Source organism: Lissotriton helveticus, chromosome 3_1 (genome assembly GCF_964261635.1).
Source record: "Lissotriton helveticus chromosome 3_1, aLisHel1.1, whole genome shotgun sequence".
Classification (NCBI taxonomy): domain Eukaryota; kingdom Metazoa; phylum Chordata; class Amphibia; order Caudata; family Salamandridae; genus Lissotriton; species Lissotriton helveticus.
The window spans coordinates 998,448,852-998,472,972 of NC_136061.1; the positions used below are offsets into that span (position 1 = coordinate 998,448,852).

The 24,121-nt window shown below is 43.8% G+C and overlaps 1 protein-coding gene across 2 annotated transcripts in view; it reads right to left on the reverse strand.

The window, feature by feature from the left end:
* OSBPL6 (oxysterol binding protein like 6) overlaps window positions 1-24,121 on the reverse strand; it is a 755,438-nt gene that overhangs the window by 106,530 nt on the left and 624,787 nt on the right. For both annotated transcript variants that reach the window (XM_078681507.1, XM_078681506.1), the window contains one exon: window positions 14,637-14,781. In XM_078681507.1, the coding sequence (XP_078537633.1) occupies window positions 14,637-14,781 (145 nt within the window). The remainder of the gene's footprint in view (window positions 1-14,636; window positions 14,782-24,121) is intronic.

Genomic DNA, 24,121 nt, shown 5'->3' on the forward strand with positions numbered 1-24,121 from the left:
CAAGTCGATCTGCTAAACATCATGGCCATTGCAATTTCAGGGATTGACCAAAAACTGGCTGATCTCAACTCTCTAATCAAGCAAGCTCAGGCCTACGCGACCACATAAAACACGGAATGTGCCTGCTGCCCAACAATTGACAAACTGGCAACAATTCCGGACGTTCTGACTACCCTTATCGAGGACCTAAAAACCAGGGCAATCAAAGACAATAAGCCCCATAATATTCTAGTATGTCCTCAGAAAACTGACAGAGAAGATAAACCAAATAAAGTAAGCGTAGTTACTGACTCAGTCCAGGCCAATCAATCAACAGTTACCATAGAAAATTTAAATCTGGAGGAAAAAGAAGGAGCTTTAACTCAATTAACACAATTAAACATGATCAGACGTATGAAAATAAAACTAAAGAAACAAAAAAAGCTGAGAAGACAACACAACTAAAGAGAAGCTGGGGACAGAATACACATGGCTTAAACGAACCAGCAACAACATTTAATCAGAAACAGGACCAGCAATCAAATAAAAACCATACCCAATTTTCTCCAAACAAACAAAAGTAAACAAACAATCAGGTAACGAGCAGGTGACGGTGAATTAAACCAGCGACTAGAGAAAAGCAGAAGAAAGTTGAACATCTGGCCATTAGAGAAACTCAGAAGAAATCCAAGCAAGAAGAGGCAGCAAAGAGGGATCTCAAGGACACAACAACAATCAGCCTGGATAAAATACTAAAAGAATATCCCAAAAACAAAATGGGGGAAGGAAATACCCAACTGCTAGTGGCTACATCTAAGCCTTCAGTTGAGACTAAGCTCGATGTAACTAAATCCCCGCGCAACACAACTTTCAACAATTCATACCCGGCCGATAGAAGAGACGCATGACGAAGCGTCTTCCAGCCATCTTATAAATCAAAGAGCAGACATGTCATCATAAATAGGAGCAACCTACTAAGGCTCCTACAACACATTCCTTCGTTGTCAAACATAACAAGTGCTGATATGGAGAGTGTTCATTTCGAATCAAGGTACGAAAACCCCAACCAGGAAAACACGTTAGTGACGTGGATAAATCATTATATCGCTGAAGCCGTCCTCTTGGAAATCGAAACCTTTAAAAATTGGGGTATAGCAGTCACAACACCTGAGCAAGAAAAATACCCACAAATTTTACTTGAATTATCAAACATGGCCAATGAAATAAAAAAAGTAAAGCAACACTCGCGCATTATACTGAAAGGCACCTCGAACAAACAACTAGAACAGAATGATATTAACCTAAGCATCATTGTAGGTACCCAGGGGGAAGCAACTACACATTGAACTATAAAAGAAGAGGCACCCCAAACAACCCAATGGAGGGAGAATTACAATGGTAATTACAGTGACACTCACTATACCTGATGCCAAAGTGTAGAAGGTGGACTCTTCGAATGCTTTTAAAGCTAAGTCCAGAACAAACCCGTTAACAGAGGGAAACACTAGCAAACGAGGTAAAAAATACACCAAAGTCTCAAATTTGTCTCCTGAAATGTGGCTGGTCTACATAAAACCCTTAAACAAGTGACAGCAAAAAACAAATTGCTAGAGGGCGACATCTTATGCCTACAAGAAACCTGGGCCATTGAACCGGTACACTTGGAAGGGTATGCGGGTTTCCACCAACTTGCCACCAAACACAACCGTTATGGAAGACCATCATGTGGGATCTCGATTTCTGTTAAACATGCAAAACAACTAACTGTCAGGAATATAAACACAAATTCAAATATGTTACAAGCACTGTTAATAGAAGGAAAAAGCGGGAAGGAAAACATTGTTTCTTTGCTTATAATTCATGTATATTTAAATACATCAGCCCAATGGAAACTAAAGGCTACACAACATATCATTACAACAATGCAGGAAATTCTATGCACATATCAGTCTCCGGCGAAACTGCTTGCGGGTGACTTCAACTTGCACCACTTAGGAATACATCAATCCGAAAGGAATTACCTAACTAGAGCCGAAATAATTTTTAATAACTTTTTATTGGATTACGACCTTACTTCAGCTGAGTACTTACATAAAAGGTCAGAACTAAACATTCAAATGAGAACTACATTTAAGAACAGCTCCACAATTGATTATATTTTTCTATGTGACCAGCTAGTCCCCAAATTGAGGATTTTGAAATGAAGACAGACAACACAAGCGATCATGCATTACTCCAGGTAGAGCTCAATGTCACTATCAAAGAACGAGAAAAAATTACAACAGTCTCTAAATCAACAGGGGCCGAAGAACATGTTCTGGTGAGAAGAATAAAATGGAACACCCATCAGGTGACGGCCCTAAAACATTGGAAAGAAAAACAAGAACACACAGGGAACAACTCAGGCGTAGCACCAAATAGGGAAAATTGGTCAGAGTGGACAAATGACCTGAAAACATGCCTGAAGAAAGCTAAGCCCAACCCTAAGGAAACCATTTCACAATCAACGGTCAACTATAAAAAATTGGCTGATTTAACTCGAAATTTAAGAAGGGCAAAAAGAGCATATAAAATCGCCAGCTCGAAAAATACACGGGATAAGTATAAAGAACTACACAAAGAACAGAGACACCTGCTCTGGACAATCAAGCAAAATAGGCTTGAAGAAGAGTGGATCAAAATCCACAAATTAACTAAACCTCACAAACAACAACAACTCTGGCAATATATAGCAGAGCTAGACAATAATAGAGTAGCTTGGAGTAACTCCGTTCACGCCGACGCATGGGTGACACTCGTAGACACAACATACGCAGACAAGGAAGAAAGCAGTACATTTGTAAGCGCTATGGTGTATACAGAGAACATAAACAACGATGCGGAACCCACAAATCCTGCGAACACAGCCATGCTTAAAGACCAGGACGTGATAGCCGTATAAAAAGTGATTAAAAAGATAAGGAAAGATGGGGCACCAGGACAACGGTCTCCCGGCTGCCATGTTCAGGGAAGATCCAAATTTCTGGGGGATAGTCCTATCCGGCCTATTCACCGAATGCCGATTACAGGGCAAAGTGCCAGACTCGTGGCGTTGGGTCAATTACAGCCCATATTCAAGAAGGGCGATAACACAGAACCAAAAAACTATAGATTAATAGCCCTGCTGGACAACGAAGGGAAAGCCTACGCAAATACCTTGCTGACAGAATTAACCAGATGGGTTGAAGACAATGAAATCCTCCCCTTCTACCAAACAGAGTTCCGCAAAGGCTGCTCGACTATTGACAACATTACGGCAATATCTTATTTAGGTCAGCAAGCCAATTGCAGGGAAAATAAACCAGTCTATGCTTGCTTCATAGATTATTCAGCAGCGTTTGATGGAGTGCCGCGTGAAAAGCTTTGGTCCAAATTGCACAACTGCCAAATTCCTTCTGGCCTAGTTAATGCAATTATCTCACTATATAGTAAGACTTGGATCAGAGTTAAACTGGCAAACAACATCACAACAAAAAAGTGTTTCACAAATAGGGTCTTAAAACAGGGATGCGTACTTGCCCCAACACTTTTTAATTTATACACTGCGGATCTGGGTAAGATGATACAAAGTGCAAACCTAGCAGTCCCGAAAATAGGTGTCAGCAAAATTCAAATCTTACAATATGCTGATGACCTTGTTGTGACGGATCATACGAAAATAGACTTAAAAAAAGCCCTCAGTGCTCTAAATGCCTACAATTTGAGCAATGAATTAAAGATAAATCCAGAAAAGACCAAAGTTCTTATCTTCTGTAATTGTAAAAGAAAAACATTCCTAAAATGGCACCTGGGAAAGGAGACAATAACTGTATCAAAGTTCTACAACTACCTTGGGTGCTGGTTGAGCGACTTAGGAAAAGCTAATATGCACTAACATAAAATGGAATCTAAGGCTGAATCAACAATATACACTTTGTGCAAACTACAGGAATAAATGCAGAGCCCCACCACCATTCCAATCAGAAAGGTAGTACAAGCAAAAATAAGGGGAGTTGCGGGATACGCCCAGCAGGCTTTCCCAGGCAAAATGAGTGCTATGATGGATAAAGCACAGTGTCGGGCGCATAAAAGTATTTTCAAATTACCAAAATACACACGCAATAGCGGGATTCGCCTGGAATTTGGCCTGGTGCAGCAGAGCAAAGAATGCCTAGGCGCGCATGCAAAATACTGTACTTAAAGCGCCGGACGGGAGCTTGAAGAGCAGGTTAAAACCCATTTATGATGGCTTATCTGCAGGAAGCAGTAGAAGTTTTAGGCTTGGCAATTCAAAATTGGAGCCAGGGGGGCATAACCTATCCGATTATCAAAAACGCAATAAACAAACATTGCTATCGATTGTCAAGAGAAATCAATTTAACAAATCTTGAAAAAGGAAGAGGCCAATCTTGGGTGATAGCAACCTACAAGGAATACAAACTTCAGCCCTATCTTGATCAAGCACTTGGGATAAAGGCCCTAAAAACACATCCATTGGGCTAGACTTGTACCTCTCCCTATAAAAGAGCTAAACCAGAGTTGGAAAACCTTGGGGGAAAAAAATCGATGCAGAATATGCGATTTCAAAACAGAATCACTGCTACATTTGATGTGCTGTTGCACGGGGCTCTTACAATCCCAGCTGAAGCTACTAAAACCCATATGGTTACACAAAGGTGTTCGAACGACAAAAGAGGCAGTTACAGCTATATTTGATCGCACACTAACAACTGATCTGGCCAGAATTAAGAGATACATGCAGGACGTTCGCTCCAGACTGGACAAAGCTAATGAATCAGACAATTGCACAAAAATATACTCGATCTGTACAAAAGAAGTGACAACTCAGTGATGTCTTTTAAATTAATTAATTATCTAACTTTTATACTGTTTTATGTTTTGCTACAAAAAGAAAAGAGTTATAACTGTTATTTAATCATTCCCTTGCATTTTAAAGTGTGATATATTGCAAATAGTTTTAATTGGGCAATAAATACATTTTTGACTTCACTTGACTTTGACCCGCTAAGAAAGACTTGAGTCTCATCATTCCTACAGTGATATCTAAATGGTAAGATCTATGACTCATGCACATATCCTTCTCCTAGTGCTTCGTATCTGCCTACTTGGTGGTTTTCTAAACAGTATTGGAAGCGAAGTGTTGAGATAGGCAGAGAAATAAACCCATGGATTAACCAATCCGTAGAAGGTACTTCTGAAACAGTGAATGGCAGTTTCTCCAACTTTTCTAGAGTTAACATGGTGAATGTTGCGTCCTTTCTTGCCATGATGGTCTGTTGTTTTGTTAAGTTGTAAGGTAAAAACAAGTATGTGGCATTAAGGTGTTGCCATAGTACGTGACTAGCACGAAGTGTCTGAAGAGTCCAGCTCAGTAACATAGTTGCTCTAAGCTGTGACTGCTTGTGTTGTAAAGTGGACATATCATGTTGTATAATGTCTATTGCCGATGATACAAAGTTACCCAAATAGCATATCCTAGTGGACAGGGTAGTCATACCATTATCTACTACTGAAGAGCCCTTTCTAAATTTGCCCTGTTAATTGCGCGCAGTCTCTCAGCGGCCTCCTGTTGGGAAACCTCCAGACTTCATTATATATTGCATATAAGAAGCACTTTTTATATGGTTTTTGAAGACCTCATAACAAGTTATGTAGTCCCATGTGATCAGAAAGATAAACAAGGGATATTTTTAGTTTAACCTGAACCGGTGTTGAGGTTTTTAGGCAAAATATCCCAACACTGTAAATTGCTACCACCCAAAGTGTTGTTTCTGCGCATAACGTCTTTAAGGCCTGCTGATCTTGAACCCAGAAAACATGCATGACATTCGTTAGTATGTAACAGCCACACTAACCCTCCCCCCCTGATTTGTTCCTGAAGAATTGTATGAACCGTTGCGAAACACTGTGTCAAATGTTTCCTCCGTGTAATTTGTGAACCGGTGCCAGTTCGCAAAACATGCAAATGTGGGAATGTTTGGTGTATTTAAAACTTTTATCTTAGCCAGGCCAAGACATGGTGTTTGACGCACTGTTTTGTTCAAGAATATTAGTTGATGTGGTATTTGGCATGCTCTAAATAGAGTCTAATTTCCCTGAACTTGCTAATCTTTTTTTCCCTAATTTGATTTTCAATCAACAGTGTCCCTTAAAAAGTCAAGCCTTTGTGTAGACAGCTGGAAAAGAAAAGATTTGGAATATATCAGCCTTGTATCAGTAAGCATACTTTCTTTGCTGGTGTTGGTCAGAGCCTACATTATTATGACCCCTTGTCTGTGGTATGACCAGAAAAATATGCTAACTTTTTTGCAAACTTGTGTGACCAACCCCGTGGTGGTGTAGGGCTGTGTTCCCATTGCATGTAATTAAACACAGCTAGTAGAGTACTTGCTTTATGCAGGAAATGATTACCAAAATGTTGAGAAGAGAACATTTCGTCATTATCAGTTATTCCTTCATACATATCCTCAGAACTGAAAACAGTGGATTACTCTAGATCTTCTAGCACTTTATGCACTGTATCAATGTCCAAATCATCCGAGACAGTACTAGGGGTGTTAATATCATTTAAAGAAATGCGGAACACATATGCTATTTGCAAAAGTTCAGTTAGTCCAAATATATCACACAATGCCCTATCCCAAACAACTCCATTCGGAACAGGAACAGCACAGATGTTCACTAAGGAAAGGTCTCTTATTACTTTGTGTGATGGAGAATGAGATGTTAAAACCAGGTTCACCAATTGTATAGAAGAGCATTCTGGAAGATAGTCTCCATTCAGAAGCAAGAAAAAGACTGTCACAAAACCAATCCACAGGATGAGGAAAAGTAAGGAAATTGTAATTCACAGGCATGGCCATAGAGGAACAAAGCACACCTTCTTCATCCAAAAGTAGAGTATACACAATCTATCTCGTAGAGGTGGAATTGGGGGTGGTAGTGGCTCCGATAAACCTGACGAGAACTCAAAGTCAATAAAGTAGCCGGAGGCTATTCAATCTATTTTTGGCAGCTCTGGAGTCTGTGTAGAACTTGGGAGTTGATTCAAATTGTGGTATATTAACATAGACGCATCAGTGTGGTTTCTGAATAGAAATCTATGTTTCTGTACAAGTTGTATGTATAGCTGTTGTTCATATAGCAGGTAGAAGAGATACTTCATTATTTATTATCCCCGGCCAGGGAGTAGGAGCTTCATCGCTTATCAAAACATACTTTGGGATTTCAAGTATAGCAGTGGGAGGAGACAGCTAACTACTCAGGAGTCAGGGGCCCATGTGGCCTACTGTGAAGAACAAGCCACATGATGCAGTATGTCGAGAACTATATACACAACTCTCTTGTTTTGCAACTAGCAAGGGGCGATAAATATACAGCTCTGGTACCTTTAACAGCCAGGACAGGCGCTCTGTAAGATCGCCCAAATGTTTTCATTTCCACAATTTTCTCCCTGGCCATTTCACCAATCTTGGGGATCCAGCCAGAGGTTGCTAGTGTTTCCTTCGCTTCTTCAGTGGCAGAGCGTTTTTCTTTGGGCATTGCTCTGCGTATCCCAGAAACTGTTCAGTTCCTGTAAAACTGTCAAACGTTCATTGATGTCAAAGGGTGTTTCTGCCGCCACTGTGCTGGGACTGTCGAGGTCAGGTACCCACCTCTTAACCCCAAACAGGATTTCATAGGGAATCCGTCCACCCAGGAATTTTCTAGGCAGATTGTGTAGTGCTCTTTGGACCCCATTTAGGTGATAGACTCAACTGCGACCTGAGCCTAAAACCCTCACTATAAAGACTGCTTTAAATCCTGGTTGTTTCTCTTCACTACAGACTTTCCCTCGGGATCAAAGGGGGAGGATTACAGCATTGTCACACCCAATTTTTCCAAGGTGTCTTTATAAAACTTAGAGGCCAAAGCCGGCCCCTGGTCCGAGTGGACCGTGCCAAATGTGTATGTCCCGATGAAGACTTGCAAGTCTTTGATATCAGTTCCGGGGTCAGTCGATCACTGTGGCCAACCCTTGCGAATGGAGAACAGGCATCCACTGCAACCAAGATGTATTTGTAAGCCCCATCTAGTAGTAGTATTTTATTTTTTGCCGATTAATTAAAATCATTGCAATTCTAAGCCATACAAATCTGACATAAAAGACATGCCAAGAGAAAGCAACGTAGGTTAAAAAAAAATTCCTGTGGTTCAGAAGCAATAGCCTAAAAACAATACTACATAAAGTGCTCGGTGCGCGGGTGATCCCATGGAGATTGATAGCAAGATTTTTAGGAGATGATGGAAAGTGGGCGCACAGTTTAACCGACGAATGCCAGCATTTTTGTCTGAAGATTCCCTACCCCACAGCGGCCATTGTTCATCTAGAGTGACAGAATGGACGTTAATAGTTTTTACACTTGTAGCAAGAACTTAGCGGCCCTACAAGAGAGCTGGATTGATTTACAGTCCAGTAATGTCAGCACTGCAGTACAGCATGATCTTATATTGAGGGCCCAAAACAGGGTAGTCTCTGCAGAGCATATGCACAGGAAGTGTAGTAGGCTTTCCTCTGATTTAGCACAGAATCAGCAGAACTGTTCAATCATCTTTGTACCCAGGGGGGAACCTGATTTTTTGAAGGAAAGGCTCCCATTTGTGTTGATAAAAAAAATGCTGAATGGTTTGTAAGATGTGACACGTAAAGTATGGTTGGGGCCCCCAAGTGCTATATGATTGTAAGACTGACCAGCGGTGTTGTTTGCCTGCCAGTTCTGCTTTGTCAAGAGACCATGATTTTTGCTTGGCAGCTTTGTTGGCAATTTGTTTTAATGCTGCACGGCTGATATTTAGCTCCCAGATCTCGTGTAGATTGAGGGATGTCAAAGCTTGGCGGAGTACTGTTGGCCTGTTGCTTTTAATCATGTGCTGGCTTTCCATTTTGGACCAGCGGAAGGTGGCCAAGGACTCAGGTGGGGCGGTTCTCAACTTCCATCCCAATTTGAGGATGGCAGCCATTCTCAACTGATGCTGGTGCAGGAGCCCAAATTGCAGGTGCACTTGATCTTGGCAGGTGTGTCGTGGTATGCAGTAGATGCTTTCGAGCAAGGCGGACTGAAGAATGTTAAAAGTCATTGCGTCTTTGCCCTTAAGGAGGTCTGAGCCATGGGTCAATGATGGTAAGAATTTGGCTCCGATGATTTGCAGTAGATATGACTGAGACAAGCTCCCTATCTTTTTGTTTTTAAGTTGAGGGCGAAGAACAGCTTGTTTGCTAAGGCCCGTCATTGAGCAAGGTAATTTTTTTAATGTAATCGAGAGTCAATTTCCACCCAAAATATTTATAGGTGCTAACCTGGTCAATCTTATTTCTGGTAGCTTTCCATTTGAAGTTACAATGTTGCTGTCTATTTTTTGGCAAGAAGGAGATGACTTTGGTTTTGGTGTAATTTAGCTTCAGGCCCAAGGAATCGGTTATGCTGTGTAGGGCAGTTATTTGGCACTGCAAACCGATGAGAGTCTAAATATTGACAAGGCAAAGGGAGAGGACACATCCCTTTTTAAGACCTATCGATGTGGGGATCTTTCTGGTCATTCTATCGCCCTTTCCTATTTTAATTTGAACCCAGGTATCTGTGTATAAATTGATGATGGCATTAAAGAAGGTTTGGGGGTACACCCAGTCTGGCCATTTTTGCCTGTAAGAGGCCTCTTTGGACTGTGTCGAATGCAGATTTTAAGTCGACGAAGCAGGTGTATAAATTGGAGGCCCTGTGGTTTGCTGTTTCGATCATGAGAGTAAGAACCAGAAGATTGGTAGTTGAGCTCATGCCAGCCCTAAAGCCTCATCTGATTGTAAGGGACTGCAGTGGTCCAGATAAATACAAGCAAGAGACTTGTCTGAGCTCAATAGATGTGTCTGTGGTGGACGTGTCGCGGGGGAACCCTTCATCTTCTGGCAGAGGTTACATTAAAGGACAGAGTCCTTAGTTTGTTGGTAAAGACCTGGCCACCATTAGCATTGCTGCAATAGTGAAATTGTAGCCACGACCCCTGCATGAGCAGATGCTAAGCCCTCATGTGCTGCTAGGATTAAACCTAACCTGCAATCTGAATTTGGTATTACTTTATCCCCACTCTGGGAATACGAGCAAATGGTATGTTTTGGGCACTTAACTGCTAGGAGTACTTCTCTGGAAAGCCTTTCGGCAAATGGATGTCTTCATGTGCAGTGTTGACAGCCATCATGATTTCTCTATCTATTCTTTTATTTTGTGTTGTAATTGTTTATTGGAACAAAAGCATACAACAATTTCACAGAATGGTACATAGACAAGAAGTACCAAGTAATACAATGGAGTGCGGAGAAACAGGGGAGGGGGGATACAGTGCTGCAAAGTAAAGGCCCATCACACATACAATCCAAGGGGGACGGATGTTGCCAAAGTTGGACATCCCCTTGGATCAACTGTCTGGGGCTGTGCGGAGTGGAAGGGACGGAGGAGTCGATACGTCCGGTCTGTGGGGGGAGATGGGATTTGCTCCCTATAGCTAACAAATACTAATAAGGAGGGTTGGGGAAAGGAAAGGACATGCATCGGAAAGGGGAATGAGGCATCCCGCTTCAATAGAGCTCTCCAATGGGAGAGGAATGGGTAATGCTCCATTCGTCAACGGAGGGGAAGAAGGGGGATTACGGAGACGGTGTCCCTCTGAGGAGAGGACTGCCTGACTGCATGTCCGGTGGGGCGGTGGGCAGGAGGAGGGGATGCGTGGGGGTTGGGAAACTGGGGAAACAGGGGTAGGGAAGGGAGGTGAGGGAGGAGTGGTGGAGGAGAGGTATGCCAGTGGGGTTGGGGAGGGGAGGTAGGAAGGCTAGAAAAGGAGGGCAGGAGACGGAGCAGGGGAGGGGGTAAAGACTGGAGGGAGGGAGTCAGGGATGGGAGTGAAAAGCAACATGAGGGAGAAAGAAATTGCTGTGATGATAGGGGAGACGGGAGGGGAAGGTGGTGGGGAAAGAGAGATCAGCAAGGTGTGGGTGGAGGAGGAGTGGGAGGCCTCACACAGGAATGGCAAAGGTCTGCCTACACAGCACATAGGGACACTGATCTCAGTGCCCGCGGTGGAATGCAAGGAAGTGGGGGTGGGAAATGTGGGATGGCAGGGGTACCCTCCCCTTCTGGGTCCATCTCTCAGGAAAGTAGCCCATGCCTGCATAAACACCGCAGCCTGGTCTTATAGGTTATAGATAATATGTTTGTGTGACGCCACCTGTATCATTGCCACCATTCAATCATCCGGTGATGGGGGCGCGGGTGATCTCCATTGATGGATGAAGATACATATCTTAGTCGTAGCCAGAGCTGTGTGGAGGAGGCAGCATTGTGGGCGGGACAGCAGGACAGGTGTCTCTCACCTCTGCTGGTGTGAAATAGCTTGATGCTCTATTGGACTATGTCTTTCTCTGAGGCACAAAGCCAACAGATGGATTCAAAGGAGAAGGCTATGAAGTCATGGCGTTTACAGCATGCCTTCTGATAGGACTGCAGAGGCGAGTATTCCATCTTTGCGTCTCCCTCTAACAACAAACCTCCATGGGGGAAGCGAGATCTCAGTTGAACGGGCTCCACAGCTCAAGATACAGCCTTTGGACATTCAGGGCTGTCTCATCTGAGGCCGCAGTGGCAAGGTTAATGAATGATCAGGGCTTGAATGCCGTGATTTGTAACGGGTTACAGCACCTCTAGGAGTTCCAGAAGGCCAACCCTCTATGGTTAAAGTCTCTCTTGCCCCTGGGGCCGTACTACTGTGGGGATACAGGATGCAACAAGGTACATTACGGAAAATGGTCCCCTGATCCCCAGCATAGTGGAGGTTGCTGGAAAATACAGTGCCCGGTCGTGTCAGTACTGAGTACTAGTAAAATTGAAAGGAGTTCACCCCCAGGCTTTCCGCCGTCAATATTTCCCGCATCAGCAAGTTGGCAGCGAAAGCATCCCGCGGCAGAGGCAGTACCACCTCAAACATAGCCCTCCAATCTCAGAGCCCCATCACGGGAGGCATGGGCTGCGGATCTGCCAGCTTGCCGCACCCGCCATGTTAAAGTCATGTATCGGGGTTAGTATTAATTTGCCACAGTCTGTGTGGGGCTTGGCCCCTTTTGTAACACTATATAGACCCTTTTTGCAGTCTCCATATGGGGTGTCTGGGTGCTGGCCTGAAGTGATTTAAGTCATACCTTAGGTTGTCTGGGAAGGCCACGTGACTATCATCGGGTGCCGCAGGCTCGTCAGCACCACAACACTGTACCGCACAGAGGTAATGGTGCACCCGAGGGTGTCTTCACTGTGGCCTACACTCATTGCCTCACCAACCCTCAGCTCCCTGTGGCGAAGGAGTTTGGATACTGTAGTTCCACCTGCTGGGCTAGCCGTCTTCCCGCATGGGCCGCTGGGCAACTCTAGCTCGATGCTGTTGTGTCACTCTCCGACCTGCCTGGGGCTTTAAAAGCGCCCCCTGCTGTGTCCACCCACTCTCCATCAACACCACATCACAAAAAAGGGCATGATTCGCCGGCTTAGGGCGTCAGTTGCCTTGAGTTAATAAGTGAATGCAGGAGAGCCAATAAGGATCACGTCCACGTGGCCATGATGGTTGGTCACGTCTCCCCTGAAACTTTTTTTTTAAACCTGCTGAGTCCATATTTCCTGGACACAGTTGTACGGCATCAACATTTTTCACATTTTCGTTGCAAATGTGATAGAATGCTCAAAGCACATCCGAGCCTGATGGATGAAAAGGATAAATTACTTACCTGTAATCCTAGTTCTCTTCCGGGGGTATACTCATCATATTCATAAGCATTTAATAATCCCTCCCCCCCATGTGCAGGACCCCGGAGCATATACAATAATACATATATATGTGTATGTATAGAATCACAAGTACATAGTACTATCCAAACATACATATATACATGTATAAACACATAACTATGCAGCCTATTATATATCCAATAGGCTAAGAAGTCAAAATGACATGTATTTCTATAATTTGAAAATAATATCACATGCAAATACAGTAATAGAGAACATGCACTGCTATAGTGATCCACACCAACCTTTTATTTTCAGAAGAGAAAACATGTAATAGGAGGCAATTAGCCCAGAGGCTGCATAGATAAACAACATCACTGTATAGAAAAAAACTAGCACCTTGCCTTTAAGGCTTCCAGGAACCTGGACACCATGCCTTTAAGACCTCCAGGAGCCTCCTGCTCCTATCATGCACCACAGGTGATGGTTAGGTCCGTTTTTTTTCACGGTGTATACACCTGTAGGAACCAGCATATAAGATGCAAGCAACTCAGTATAGTACTGTTAATGCTCGTCTGGGGAGGCGGGAGGGTTGCTTATGACTTTGGTGAGTATACCCCTGGAAGAGAACTAGGATTACCGGTAAGTAACTTATCCTTCTCTTCGAGGGGATACTCATCAATAGTCATAAGCATTGAATAGAGTAACAAGCCCATACCCACTTCCTTGCGGACGAGCAAACAGCAGCAAGTACAGTTAAAGAAAACATATTACATGGCATTAACTAAATACATTTCCCAGAGAGACTTGCCCAAACTGAGCACCTGCCTGTGTGCCCGAGTCCAAACAGTAATGGTGAGTGAAAGTGTGAACTGATCACCATGTGGCAGCTTTACAAATCTCTGCAATGGGCACATTCCTAGGGAGAGCCGTGGTAGAGGCTTTTCCCCTAGTAGAATGGACCTAAGGTTTGCCCAGGAGGGTTTTGTTGGCCAGTTGGTAAGACACTATCCACTTAGAGAAAGATCTTTTGGAAGCTGGAGTTAACAGCAGTATAAGCAACCCTGCGGGCAGAAATATTCCTGTATGAGGGACTGTATGTATGTTTTCCCCAGTATTTCATCCAGAGATCTTTGCCACAGCTTATAATTTCAACGGGCCTGGTACCTTTGGTTATTGACCCTATCGGTATAAACAGGACACATAGAATGAGAACCTTTCTCTAAGCCTTCCCAATTATGTACGAATGGGTGTTTTCCTGTGTCAAAAGTCAGTTAAACATAAACATTCAGAATAAAACTGTTGTGGTAGAAGACAATGATTGGAAATATTGATTGTCCCTAGAATAAGTAAAGTATTAGCACATTTATTTCTCATCACTGTCACTACATGCGTCGGTCCTTTCATTTCCCTCCCTGCTTTTAGCAGTTACTCCTCAATGCCTGAACGACAAATGAGGAGTGTCCTCATACAGATTCTAAAACAATTCTGTGCCAACAAGATGCATTCAGGACAATCTGTTTAGCTATCCTACTCTCAACATTTCAATGAATTTGCTAAAGATTACCATGGGAAAAGATTCATGTTATGGTGTTTTGGTAAAAGGATCAAAGCTGGCTGGGGTCAACCTGTCAGTACAGCCAAATGTTCTGAGATCCTTACATGAAGAAAGAAAAGCAGAACATAAGCAGATCAGGGACACTGATGCCCTATGTGGAAGGCTGTCCCTCTGGGATACCAATGACCTAGAGTCTAGTAATATATCTACTGGCTCAATGAGACTAGGTAAACCTCTTTAGATAGGACTGTTGGTATTCTTACCTGGTTGAATGTAATTTTGCAGGTACAGGTAGAGTTTTTTGTGTTTCTAATTGTTATTTCTCCATAATGTTCAATCCATCGCCTTCCACTGAGAATATTATGTATACACGTTGTAACTTTGTTCCAAACATAGGAGTCTCCATATCTAAAAATATCATCAGCAAATATAGTTATTATTAATTACGTAAAGGAAAAGGTAATATTGTAAAGAGGAGATTCACATATTATCAAGTACCATATTATCTATCATAGTATTTCCACATAGAAACATAGGAGACATCTTGAAAACTAACATCTTAAACGTTTATTACATTTTGTGGTATTTTTGAAAATTCTGAAGTATAGCTGTACATTTGAGACAAATTAAATATTTAAATGTTATATCTAATAGAATGTGCCTTTTAACCGCATGCGTGCTAGCGGTTTTACCACTGTGCGCTACGTTTTTCAAAAACCCGCGGTTCATGATGAGCTCAGCTCGTCATGAGCGTACGAGAGGCATAACTCATGACGAGCTGAGCTCGTCATGAGCGTCGAAGGGGTTAAAACATTTTTGCAACACTTAATCATCCATGTTACAATAACGGGCCATAAGGTAGCACACATGTGCAAGAGCATCTGTGATGGTATGTTAACTATATGTATGTTGTCTGTGCATGCATATCTTCCTGCAGTGTTGTTGATCTGTACTGGCACCACAGGAAAACCAGTCCTGCTTGCTTTGCCAATGCTTATTATCTTTTGCCAGGAGTCTAAACTACCCTCTATATGATGTGATCAGCTGATTAAACTGAGATATAAGCTGTGAATTCTGATTTTACATTAACAAATATGGTTACTGATGCATATCTCCTCCCCTACTAATACAATCAGTGAGTTAAGAAAAATTGGTATCAAGCGACCGCCAAATTGAGATATTTAAAGAAACCTACAATTGTCATTACACTAATACCACCCATCAATTTATTCTGTATTTAATAACAGATTGTCCTGATAACATGCCCACAGAGCCCGATTGGGCTGAAAGAACTGGCACGTCTCCTCAGCTTTGTAACCCAACCCATCTTGGAGCCCTTGCATATACTCAGCCCTCTCAGGATCTTACTGCTGTTCCATGTACCCAGTCCTGACCTCTGGAAGCTTTATGACAATCCTGCCCTCATGCTCTCAGCAGTGCCCACACAAACCCATCTGTGCCCTCTCCCTGATGGGACAGGTGCTGCCCCATTACCTCACTGCTATTCTTCTGAACCCAGTGCTGCCCACACGAACCCAGGGATGCAATCTGCTCCCTGAACCCATAACCCATGGAACGTCTTTTTTCTTGATGGCTCTCATGCTGCCCCCATGATCCTGGCGCCGCCTCCCACCCCCAGGGTCCATGCTGCCACCTGACTCTATCATACCAGTTCTGTTCTTTGCCACCAGGGTTAGGGTGCAATCTTGAGCTGAGTGTGCGAGCTGCCAGGAGGGGGTGAGGCATACAGACCTGTTTTGGAATGCAGTAGGAGCAGCGGTTCTGGGGACGAGGTTAACAGGCGTGATCTCCTGGACATTGTGGCGCTGTGTTGCGCCAAGAAAATGGCGTATGTGGGCCGTGGTGACAGGCCCTGATGGCAGCGGAGGTGCGCGGCAGACCAGGGAGGTGTGGTGAATGGACACCAGACGATCGGGAACCCGGTATGTGTGGACCATGTGAGGAGCGCTGGAGCGTGCGCTCCGTAGCCTGAAATACAGTGCTGAGAGATGAGAAAGCACTGGACCAACCCCACAGCATAGGGAGTACTGAGCAGCAACTCTGCGGGATGAAAAGTAGCTGCCAGACTGGGTGTGCATACCTGTTAAATTACACGAGCGCTGGATAGGAGGACCACGGCAGATGAGGAGCGCGGCGCAGACATAGGGCTGTACTGGGGCACCTGTGACTGGCTAGTAGGGACATATCATTACACCCCTGAGCCCCACTGCTGCAGAAAAGCGTGGGTGGGAACACAGAGATCATTCATTAAGCAGAGGGCTGGTCCAGAGAGCGTGGAAAAGTGGAGGCAATCCCGCTGCCTGTGCCGCGGCCCTGAATCATCCCCTGGGTGTGTAGAGCAAGCACAGGGAGGCTGAGGAGACGACAGGCAGACGACTATCAACCCTACAGTAAGTCTTAGTTTCCCAGTAACTCCAGGATGGGTGCAGCCAATTGATCTGTGACGATGCCCCTGGAATGAAACCATGAACATTATGCATAGCATGGAGCCGGATCAACATGGCCCATGCCCAGTGCAACTTTCGATGGACCTTTAACGATGCCCCCTGGGCAGATACCAAAACTGTTTGTACTTACCTCGGTGCACGAGTAACCTTGGCCGATTCCCAGTGGAGCTGGCATATGCAGCTGTAGAGGAGTCTGGCCCTGGTTTCACCCCCTCGGCCGTCACCTACCTAGCAGGTCATTTGACATTGTTTTCCTCGTTTCCCCTTGGTGTTTCCCTCCCTCCCCCTCCCTCCTTGATTCTTTGATTTAATTGATGCAACTATGTAACCTGCACTCTGGGCGGATACCAAAACTGTTTGTACTTACCTCGGTGCACAAGCAACCTTAGCCGATGCCCGGTGGGGCTGTCATATGCGGTTATAGAGGAGTCTGTCCTAGGTCCCACCCCTTAGGCCGTCACCTACCCAGCCGGTCATATGACACTGTTTTCCTCGTTTCCCCGTTGTGTTTTCTTCCCTCCCCCTCACTTCCCTCTGTGATTTTTTGATGCAATTGATGTAACTATGTAACCTGTAACTTTCTGTAAAGCGCTCTGATACCTCCGGGTCTAGCCAGCGCTATATAGGTGCAATTTTAATGGGAAAATAATTCTTGTGTACACAGCTGCAGGTTTGACCTAAGTAGTATCAGATACACGTAATGGCTGTCGCAGGTAAGGCACAGAGGCCTTAGACCTCAGGTATGTCAAAAGTTAGGGTACAGAAAAGGCGTGGGTCCTAATTGCACAAGCATCTGCCAAACAATTAATGGTCTATAACAGCAAAGATGTCTCTACTTCATCATACAAGATGCAGTGGTGGCTGGTCTAGGTTTCTGCTGGTGGTAAAGCTCTGGCGAGGAATGCCCCATACCTATTCCATCATTGCTGGCAGATGACTGGGAAGGTGTGCCCAGACTGATCTCAACCAACCTCAGAGAGGGAGGGAAACAGAATTCCCCTCTCTATGGTTGACAACACAATGGACCATTCACCAGGCATTCGTATTTCCTCCCCATCCACCACCTAGGGAGGAAATGAATGGTGAATGGGAAAACTACCATTTTCTTGCATACTCTAATATGGAAGGATTCTTTTGTGCCTATCCTCTCTACAGAACCCTATGAATAACAAAATAAGATACCTGTGAAGATGGACGCTATTTGTTATTGTAATAACGTTCACAGTGTTTAGACGGGATGAACAAGATAGAGTGGTCTTTTATAATTTAGTGCCCAGGGTTCAGTATCCAACTTACTGTCTTAACAGTTAATTATGTGGATGTACCTTTAGAAATGTGTGAGTTGCTATGTGTTTTGGTGATCCAAGTAATAAAAACTGTACAATACTCATTCAGTGTTTCACTTACAACATTTCATTAAGAGAGTGGGAAGACTTCAAAGTGTGCTTGCAGGCTAAAAAGGGAGAATGTTGTGACTAATGCCTTGTACTAACAAAGTGAAACTTAATTTATTTTTGATTGACTTAAAAGTTAAATGCATAAGATGAATATTTAAATAGAGTTAGATGTAATCTATCCTGAAGGCATACATGATGCTAAGGTAACATGATAACAAGTTTTTATATCAAACAATGCTTTTATTTGTTTCAACAGTTTTTTTTAATTACTATGTAGTGAATGAATGCTTGGAGTTTATGTATCAAAATGTAATAGCTAATAGTAAATGTAATGACTGACACTGAGCAGGCATTAACAGTAACCCATGGTAGAGTAGTACAAAGCCACAAGATTATGGTAGCAAGCAACATATGATGCATGCACAACCTAAAAGGAGAATGTGACGATTGCTATTTTTTTTTAGTAAATGTATTCAATTCAATTTAATTCATTAAGCGTTTATTGCGATTATTCATCATCAAAGACAATGTCACCCAGAATTAAAACATTCCTTCACTTAAAATGCACCATAATTATCAAAAGATATAAATCTTGATACCACATCATCATAAGTTAATAAATAAATATATATACATGAGCATATAAAAACAGTTATTTAAAAAAGAATTAAATATATAAACCAGCATACAGACTTAATTCAACATCAATTATTTTACCAAAGGGCAAGTCATCTTCCAAACCATACCAGGGTATTACAATACCCAACTCAAGCCCCTTCTTAAATAGGTCCCTCTTTACTCTTTATACAACTGCTATTCCCCCCCCCCCCGTTTTTGTTGCGTATGGCCCATGCCCAACTCAAAAACTTTGACACACCAATTACAACGAGGTTGGAGGTGTCTGATTTTAAAATTCTCCTTGCAACCATCGCCGATCTAGAGTTCATGGGCCAACAAACTGGTTTGAGCCAGATTCTCCTTGGCTGATGGTAGGCAGGGCAAACAAACAGGAAGTGATCTATATTCTCACTATGATCTTGACAGAATGCACACTTATCACTACTAGCAGGGCTCCATTTACTTGTAAAACATCGTAAAGGTAGTGTGCCAATTCTGAACTGATGATAGTGCTTGCGATCATGAGGCTTGGTAATAAGATCCCAATAATCTTCCAAAATGGCTTTGTCCTTAATAACGAGGAAATCCCTCGATAATGACTAACGTATGTGAGAAGAGAATCTCTTAGTTTTAACCAACTCCCAATATGCTGCTCAGTAGGTCTTTTTCGATGGAAATTCCGCAGCCTCTGGCTGATCCCAAAGATTGCTCATCCCCATTTCAGTCAACAGGGACTTGATTGTAGTCAGTCATGGGATCTTATGTGATGGACTCAACCTCCTAACTTCCAATAAGGCCTTGGCATACAAGGAGAGTTCCGGATTAATCCAGAGACGCCTCCACAATGCCAACGGTCTATAACGTGCTACATCTTCCCAAGCATAACAGCCCAGGTCAAGGAGCAGGGTAAATAGGGGTGACGATTGTGGTAGACCGACTATAGATCTCATAAACTTATGTTGAGCTATAGAAAGTGGAGATAAATTACTAAAACCCCAAATTTCGGCACCATATAAGATGGCTGGGCTAATTTTGGTTGTATATATCTTTGAAATGGGTGCAATAGGTTTGGTTTGGGACAACCCATGTTCCTTGATCAGGGCACCGGCCAACTTAGCATGCTTTAATGCCAGCATTTCAACTTGGGGCTTCCAACTAAGTTTATCATTAAATGTGACACCCAAGTAGGTAAACACGTCTGTTTGCTCCAAAAGAGCACCATCCATGTAAACACTAGCTTTGATGGGCTTAGTCTTATGGAGCACCATAAACTTTGTCTTCCCTACATTAACCACTAGCTCATGTTCGCGGCAAAACACCTCAAACTGAGATAGTGCCGCCTGTAGCCCCTGTCTCGTTTTGGATATAAGCAAGGTGTTGTCCGCGATCATGCCAGCTAACATTGGCGCATCAGTTGGATGATTTACAAAGTACTGGACTACCCCATTTATAAATAAAGAAAACAAGGTAGGAGCCAGCACACACCCCTGTCGAACCCCTTTAGAGACCAAAAACCTTTCTGTGGTCTCTCCTGGTTTGCCCCAACGAACCAGCGCATAGGTACATTCATGAAATTTGACCAAAATAGTAACCAAACATGGGGGCATCCCCATTTCCAATAATGCCTTCCACAATTTCGCCCAAAGAACAAGATCAAAAGCGGATTTTAAATCCACAAAAGCCGCAAAGAGCATACCCCCGCCTAAAACCACCTCCTTCCAATAAATTAATACAAACCTAAAGGCCTGATCGAGAGTGCCTGTGTGTGACCGAAATTCTGCCTGTAGAGGGGTTAAAATACTGGTTTCGGTCATCCAGCCCTGTATCCGCCCAAGCACTAGTCTGGCTGCGATCTTCTGAACAGCGTCAATAAGACTGATGGGTCTATAATTCGCTGGTTTAGAACAATCCCCCTTCTTATATATCGGTAAGATCTCTGCCCCGACCAGGATTCCGGGAGCGGGGCTCCGCTTACTATAGCATTTGCTAAAAACTTTATGTATGGGACCCATAGATCTTTATCTTGTCTAAACAGGTCTGCTGGAATGCAGTCGGGCCCCGGGGCTCTGCCACTCGGGACTACACAGACTCTCCCTCTCTACAGGTAAAATTCAATGGTTCGTTAAGTAAAATAGGCTGAGCGATCTCCTCACTACTATGAGATGACTTAAACTGTGCTTCAAAATACGTCACCCATAGTTCTGGTACAACATAATTACTCGGTGTCTGTGACTGCAGACTATTACCCCATTTAACTAGGTGCCAAAATTGGGTCATATTCCTCCCATTGCATGCCTGTAACAGGTCCTTCCATCTTTCCTCATCCCACTCTCTCTTTGCTTGTCTCTGTAAATGTATTCTTGGAGTTTGGACCCAGAAAACTATTACAAGGATGCACCTATTTAGCTCAGGACCATTGTTAGCATATTCTTGGTTGGAGCTCAAGTCAGAATAGACTACGTTAGCATATAATGATGGCAAACAATAATCCTAATGGTCTTAACATTTCAAGTTACATCTTAAAGATTGTTTTGAATTTTTTAACCCTAAAATGAACTTTGAAAAAAACAGTTTACATACATAATTTTTGAGAAGCCCATACCTGTCCTCCAAGTAGTTCGATTAAAGCAATGCCTTACAGTGTATTTGCTCGTGCAGATTACAGTTGTGCATTAGACATTGATAATCAGAAAGCTGCTGATGAAATGCCTGCACGCTTTGCAAGAAAAGGATACTAAAAGAAGCTAGAAGAAGTTCTGACCTCAAGGATAGTCAAAAAATATTGATTGATAAAATAAAAGAACAGTACTGAATAAATGTCTCAATATAAGAGTAGAGCAGAGAGTAAGCCAGGTTCTTGACAACATATTGACCAAATACACAAAGTTCACAGCATCTCAGGGAAATTTTATAAAATGTTACTGATGGATCCCACATTAAAACATGTTTATCATTTGAACTAAGTACTACATCCATGAGAAGAAGGAATCCAAGGGATTAATTATGAGCGTAGTATTATTATTATTGTCCTTTAAGAACAAACCTACATGGTTACTTTACAGTAAGGTGTTTTGGTTGTGGTACTGGTACTAAGGTATCACAAGTTACACCAGATTTCTCTGTGACTCACTTCTAAATTCTGGGAAAATACCACTACGAGCGGTACTTTGGTGGAGATATTTCATCCTATGCTCAGTTGTGGGTGCAGTAACTACAGGCCCAAAGATGGCTATTGTTAGACCTGTCTGGCCTTTTGCGTAGTCCCTCCAATTTATTATTTATTTTGTCCCCTTTTTGCCCCTCATACCCTTATTCATTTTTTTTGTGTCCACTAGATTTTTCAAGGTGTTGGTCTGGTGCTCTTTCGCCCTTACAGTTTTTCACCTCAGGCCTAGAGGCCTTTCCTGACAGGAATTTCTTTGGAGTCACAAAATGGTGGCTACCAACTGTCAGAACTGACATACCTAGAACCTGTCCCATAGGATAGAGTAGGGCATTCCAGAACCGTCTGGTCCCTTCTGGACCTCTGAGGGTCAGCCTATAAAAGGCGGAATGCTGGGCAACCATTTTGTCTTGCCAGTGAGGAACAGCTAGAGTGAAGGCTGAGGTCTGGAAGGGGTAGGGTCCTTAAGGGTGGACTGCTCTACAAGGGTTGCCCTCTGTCTTGGTTCCCCGCCCCCCATTCCTGCTGTCCAAGCCGAGTTAGTTTCGTCCTGCTGATTCGGTCAGGGAGGTGCCCAAGTTAGGTGAAGGGGTCAATCCCAGTGGACTGTGGAGATGCGGAGATCCCTGCTGTGGGAACCAAACAAGGAGTTCTCCTGTGCACCTGTTCCTGTCCAGTATGGAGGGTTAGTGGATTACTGCTGTAACTGGAGATCTGGGGGCCCAAATGTGAAGGATTCCACCTCTAACCCCCTCTCTCCATGGTGTGAAGCAGGTTCCTGCCCTGTGTGACGCCGAGACCCCCTTACCGGTGTTTGGTCCTGCAGCGTGTGAGCAAACCTCCCCACTCGTGAGGAGAAAGAGTGGGGTGACAGGGTTATTGGGGCTGAGCCGTCTTCCCTGATTCCGCCGTGAGCGGGACCCCTGGGGCGCTGATCGCGCTTCCGTGACAGCGCTGCTTTAAGAAAGAGAAAAATGGGACTAGCTGTATAGTGCCCGGCGCCACTGCGCATATTCCAAGTTGAACTGGTGATCCATCACAGGAGGGGCCTAGGACCGAGCAGGCCGCTGCGGAGCCACTACCCGCGTCAGGCAGGCGGAGCAGACTCTGTTGGCTCGTCCGCTTACTCCCCGCGCATGCGCGATTGCGTCCTCGCGGGGGAAATCCTGTCAGCAGCCGGTGAGGAGATCTTCGGGGAGCAGCCGCCGAGCACCGGGCTTCCCGCTTAAGCGCTGGGAGCTACATCAAGGCGGGCCCCTGCTTCTCTGAGAAAAGAGGGAGCGGGGCGGCCCGTTTTCCAAAGGAGAGCGCACTTCAAGCGGAGAGGTGCGACTGGTGTGTCCTCTTTCCCTGACTCCGCGCTAACGAGGAGGAGGGACGAGGGGCCGCAACTTCGGCCGGAGGAGTCTGGGTCCTTTTGTCTTTTTCCCCCCCAGCAAACGGAGACACCGGCCGGTGGGCCCAACATAAAACAAAGTAAGGAGAGGTCGTGAGGGGGAACTTGGAGGCTTTAGCATCTCTCTTAAAGGAGCAAAGACTTCCGGTTGGCTATATTAGGATTGGGCTAGTACTGGGTAATGCCCATCTAGTTTCTTGAAAGGATCTTCTGAAACTTAACTTTGAATGTAGGATGTTCCCCGTTTTGTGATTAAATAACTATATTCCAACCCCCCATTGCTTAGAGAAACTAAAGTGAGTGAGGCTAGCCCATTCTTCTGGAGTCAAAGGTGGAGAGGGGGTAAAGGTATAAAACCCTTCAGAGGAGTCAAGTCTAGCAAAGTTTGGAGACTAATGTAATGTGCTGTTAATGCTGATTAATGACATAATTTGGCAACTTTGAACATCTTCATAATTTCATGGATAAATGTAATGTACTGAACTGTGATATCTGAAGACAAGACAGCAGAGAATATTTTTATAAACAAGCTCGTATTTTTACACAAATTTTGGTGTAGTGTCATTTTTGCGTGTTATTGCATTGAATTACTGCTGGGTGGTCTGCAACCTTTACACATGTGCCTCTAGTGATTTTGTCTTACCCTAGGCCAGGCTACCCTAGGTGACCTGACATATTTAGGTTCCAACATGTTGGTGTCTAGCGG